The 5,006-nt window shown below is 53.8% G+C and overlaps 1 protein-coding gene across 1 annotated transcript in view; it reads left to right on the forward strand.

Moving 5' to 3' along the window:
- Positions 1-5,006, forward strand: part of LOC105813330 (E3 ubiquitin-protein ligase HERC2) — a 193,360-nt gene that overhangs the window by 186,367 nt on the left and 1,987 nt on the right. Inside the window, exons 86-91 of the mRNA XM_012647969.1 lie at positions 1,088-1,229; positions 1,364-1,558; positions 2,362-2,474; positions 3,044-3,234; positions 4,172-4,277; positions 4,588-4,800. Coding sequence (XP_012503423.1) covers positions 1,088-1,229; positions 1,364-1,558; positions 2,362-2,474; positions 3,044-3,234; positions 4,172-4,277; positions 4,588-4,800 — 960 coding nt within the window. The remainder of the gene's footprint in view (positions 1-1,087; positions 1,230-1,363; positions 1,559-2,361; positions 2,475-3,043; positions 3,235-4,171; positions 4,278-4,587; positions 4,801-5,006) is intronic.

Genomic DNA, 5,006 nt, shown 5'->3' on the forward strand with positions numbered 1-5,006 from the left:
ATGGAAATTTGTGCTGTGAGGAGAATTAGCTGTTTAGACTCAACCTAGAATTCACTTAAAGTGAGTTAAAAATGATGAGAGTTTTGCTTGAGGAGTCAACATAAAAATACATTGTCATGACCATTTTTTCTTTAACTTTTCATTTTGACATTACTTCAGACTGAGCTTCTGGATGACTAAAGCACAGCCTAGGCCACCGACTGTAGGCTGAGCCAAGTCCACACTGATGGGAGGGCCTCAAGGTCCCTAGTCCGATCTCTTCAAAAATCTTAGCTAGGATGAGAACTGTGGGCGTGAAAAGTGATTGCACATGTTGGGGAGACTCAGGGACCCCGAGGGCTGGAAATGGGGTCAGTGCAGCTGAGTAGGTGAGGGGCAGAAGGTGTCCTTCTGGTCAGGTGGTGCATCCGCGTCAGTCTTAGAGCCATTTGATAGGAGTCTCTGAGCACTGAGACTCCGTCCTAGTCTGCTAGGCGGCTGCTTCTGGAGTTCCTGGTTATCTTGCTCCATGGGGCCATGTCCATGCGGTAAAGTAGTGGGCAGTAGGTAAGGTTATAAAGTGTAAAGGGAATCAGTGTAGTGTTGCCAGGTTGCAGCTGTTGGCAACATGCTGCCACCTGCCCCACGTGAACAGTGATGATGGCTTGGGTTGTTTTTTGAAGGTGTGTTTGTTTAGACACCACCAGTCCTGGAGGCTACTGCGCAGATCACTGGTGATGGGCAGAGTGGGATGGGGGACAGTGAATTCAGGTGTCAGAGTGGAGCACCCTGGATGGTGGAGTCTGTGCACAAGCCGGGAGGAGGCCGTGCATGCAGCCCCTCCTCATGCACTCACCAGCTCTGGGGCAAGGGGCCCCCAGAGGGCGGGCCCAGAGCCCTCCGAGGGCATGGGCTGCAGGAGACGGGGGGATCTGGTTGGTAGTGGGCCTGTGGAGCGGGCTCAGGAGGCATGAGCTCAGGGCTGCTCCCAGAGCCCTCTCTCGCTTCCACAGGCATTTCACAGCTGAGCTTGCGGTGGCCATGGGATGCAGGTTCCCTTGGCGTGTCCCAGAACATGTGCTTTCATGCTTCCTTTCCTCCTCTGCAGGTCAAGCGCTCCAGGAGCAAAGGGGGGCTGGCCGGCCCTGACGGCACCAAGTCCGTTTTTGGGCAGATGTGTGCCAAGATGAGCTCGTTCAATCCCGACAGCCTCCTCCTTCCTCACCGTGTCTGGAAAGTCAAGTTTGTGGGTGAGAAACTTCACGTGCTGGGGAACCTGTGGCCCCGAGAGGTGGTGGCCCGCGCCTGCAGGGGGCGCAGGCAGAGCGGTGCAGGGGCTGTCAGGGTGGCTGCGAGCGAGCGGCTGCTGCTCCTTCCCCTCCAGGTGAATCCGTGGATGACTGCGGTGGCGGCTACAGCGAGTCCATAGCTGAGATCTGTGAAGAGCTGCAGAACGGACTCACACCCCTGCTGATTGTGACACCCAATGGGAGGGATGAGTCCGGGGCCAACCGAGACTGCTACCTGTTCAACCCGGCCGCCCGGGCGCCCGTGCACAGCAGCATGTTCCGCTTCCTGGGTGAGATTTCCCTTCCCGCCGCCCGCCATCCTGCGTTGGCGAGGCTTGTGCCCGCCCTTCTGTTAGCTTGATGTCTGCTGTGTTTGGGGAGTGACAGTAGATGTTTTGAACATCTGCTTTTAGCTTTTGAGGCTCACACCAATCAAAGTTACTTCTAGTGTGTGTGTGTCACTGGTGCTGTGGAGGTGCACAGGGTGCTGTCGTTGACTCCTCTGTCCGGCACTGAGGGCTCGGCAGTGGTGGCCCATCCAAGCATAGCCACAGCAACTTACAGAGCCGGCAGTCCTGGCCACGTGCTGAGGACCGGAAGATGCCTTTGACACTCAGAGGGTGAAATGCCATGTTTCTGCATTTAAAATGTATCTGAAACTCAGGATCAGATGGGGGAGGGTCTTGGCAGGCAGCCAGTCCCTCCGCCCTGCTCCATTAGGGGTCTGTGGAGCACTCCCAGCTAGGGTCCTGCCACTGCCTGCCCTTCCCAGGGGGCTGCTCCCTGGCAGGGCACCCCCTTGGAGAAGCTCCAGCTCTTTGCTCTGCCATGAGAGGAAGAAGAATTGGCCTCTATGTCCTTAAACCTGTGTGTGTGGCAAAATATGAAGAGTTAGAGTCTTAGAGAACAAAAAGAAATGATGAATTTAGAACAGGACACACTGTTTTAAGGATGGACCTAGATCTCTGGACTTATATTGTTGGTTTAGAGGGCACTGTGGCCTCAGCATAGAGTTAATGCCCTGTGGCATGTGAGTGAACTAGTTTTGTCATCAAATCCAAGTGTCTTCTGTGCTTGTGTTTTGAATGGTCAGGTGTGTTACTGGGCATTGCCATCCGGACCGGGAGTCCCCTGAGCCTCAGCCTGGCTGAGCCCGTGTGGAAGCAGCTGGCTGGGATGAGCCTCACGATCGCAGACCTCAGTGAGGTAACTCGCCCTGGGCGCTGTGGGGTCCCCTGGGGCTTGAGAGGAACAGTCTGTTCCGGGTTCTGGCAGGCTCTGAGGTCCTACCTGACTCACGGTCCCACGTGATGCAGGGGCTGCTGGCTGTGGATACCTATGAGTAGAAAAGAAGGTCTGCGGGTATGAGGCCAATTTGCTTCTGGAACTTGGTAGATCCATTTATTTTTGTGTTGCTTTGCGACTTACACATTCTTGTCAAGCGAGAAAGCTGGCAGGGGGAGGTGCTGAGCCAGTGACCACAGCTGATTCCCTGCATGCTGTGGCTGTGGAGAGGAACTGTCCCTGGCCAGTTGCTTTACTTTCTCAGTGGTTAGGAACTTGGTTGAATGCATGAATTCATGCTTCAGCTCCTTGGGTGAAGTACTTTCTTATTGCTGCTTTCTTTATTTCTCAGTACCTGTGACACACAGCCTCCCCACGCACCCTGAGGCAGACCAAGGCCCCTACTGGACTGAGTGTGCTTGGGGTGGGCTGGGGCCTGCGACAGGGGAATAGCCCTGATTCAACACGTGGACTCTTTTTCTCCTTAAAAGGTTGATAAAGATTTTATTCCTGGGCTCATGTACATCCGTGACAACGAAGCCACCTCGGAGGAGTTTGAGGCTATGAGCCTGCCCTTCACGGTGCCGAGCGCCAGCGGCCAGGACATCCAGCTGAGCTCCAAGTACACACACATCACCCTGGACAACCGTGCGGAGTATGTTCGGCTAGCGATAAACTACAGGTTCGTGGTCATCTGCTCTCAGTTGCTTTGACTTGATAAATAGCAAAAGTAGCAGAAAAAGTTGGTTCGATATCTGTGTTGGTTCAGAACTATCATATACAGTAAATGCTGAGGGATTTGGCTCCAACTATTGCTGATCTGTGGTTATTAAGCTTACTTTGTGATAAGGGTTAGAGTATTTATTATTCTAGTCTGAGATTCCTGGCTCTAATTAGAATACTGAGATAAATAAAATCTACCCATTTAGGGGACTGCCCCATAGAGGCCACAGGGGCCTGTTTGTGCCCCTCTGTGCTTTCTCTATCAGCTCTCCTGGGACAGGGGTGTGTCAAGTGCATGACACAGAGCCTTTGCCAGGTCTGCATTGTGTGCAGGCCCTCAGGTGCTGTGGCTTGGGCGTGGCAGGTCAGCACCCCACAATCCTCCCCAGCTTCCACTGCTTGTCCCTGCTGTTGGCCCGGTACCCCGGGTCCTCTAGAAGCACCTGTGAGGTGTCTGGACGGGCCCTGCACATCAGGTGGGCTTTGCTTGCTGGGCTGTGGTTGGGGGTGGTCCCAGCAGGTATCCTGGGCTGTGCCACCCCCTAACCCTGAGTCCTGTCTACCCTGGACCCCGACTCTGCACTGATTCAGCAGCTGTCCCAGGCAGATGAGTGTGCTCTTTACCCTCTTTGATTCTGGAGAATTGTCTCAGAGAGTGTGTAGCTGCAGTTAGCCACGAGGCTGCAGTCTGTCTGTAGTCTAGGTGGACTCCGTGTTGTGAGGGGCGCTGCACTAGCAGGGCTGCGGGGCACCCTCCTCCGCTGTCAGAAGTCGCTCCTCTCAGTCCTGGCAGGTGGCAAGAGTGTGGCCGCAGTGCCCTGTGGCCAGGCTTGGTACTAGCAGAACAAAGTCAGTGCCTCCTGAGATGGAAGTGTGAAGTGAGTTTTTTCTTTCAGACTCCATGAATTTGATGAGCAGGTGGCTGCTGTTCGGGAAGGGATGGCCCGAGTCGTGCCCGTCCCCCTTCTTTCTCTGTTCACTGGATACGAATTGGAGACGATGGTATGCTGACTCCCGAGTTGTGCTGCCCTGGAACTGCCACTAGTTAACTTTTTATTAATAGTTAAAACCTTGCATTTGGAAATCTAAGATGTGTCCATGAGTGTTGAGGTAAAAACACACTCTAAATATGTGACCCCTTCACCTGATCCTACGGGAGGTTGGGGCTCAGGGTTTCGTGCATGTCCACCCGGGGCCCCCAGGACTTTCCCTGCCCCCAAACAGGCCTTGGTAGAGAGAAGGAGTGATCGAATCTTGCTGAAATGAAAGGCATCAAAGTGTCAGGTGGCCCTGACAGAGTGTCCTTTCGCAGGTGTGCGGCAGCCCTGACATCCCTCTGCATCTTCTAAAGTCGGTGGCGACATATAAGGGGATCGAGCCTTCCGCATCCCTGATCCAGTGGTTCTGGGAGGTGATGGAGTCCTTCTCCAACACAGAGCGCTCCCTCTTTCTTCGCTTTGTGTGGGGCCGGACGAGGCTGCCCAGGACAATTGCTGACTTCCGGGGCAGAGACTTTGTCATCCAGGTAGGTTCCCTGCTGGGCTCACTGGGCCCTGGGCTGTCAACTAATGCTGACATGCTTCTTGCACATGATCTTGCAGCAGATTGAAATGTGGGTCTCTTGTATCTTCATGGAAATGAAAATCGAAAACACCCAACTTCTGTGATTTGAAGGCTGAAAATTCTGTGATTATAGGTCTTGGGTACCATTACCTATTCTTTTTTTTTTTT

The sequence above is a fragment of the Propithecus coquereli genome, unplaced genomic scaffold (assembly GCF_000956105.1).
Source record: "Propithecus coquereli isolate 6110/MARCELLA unplaced genomic scaffold, Pcoq_1.0 Scaffold28, whole genome shotgun sequence".
Classification (NCBI taxonomy): domain Eukaryota; kingdom Metazoa; phylum Chordata; class Mammalia; order Primates; family Indriidae; genus Propithecus; species Propithecus coquereli.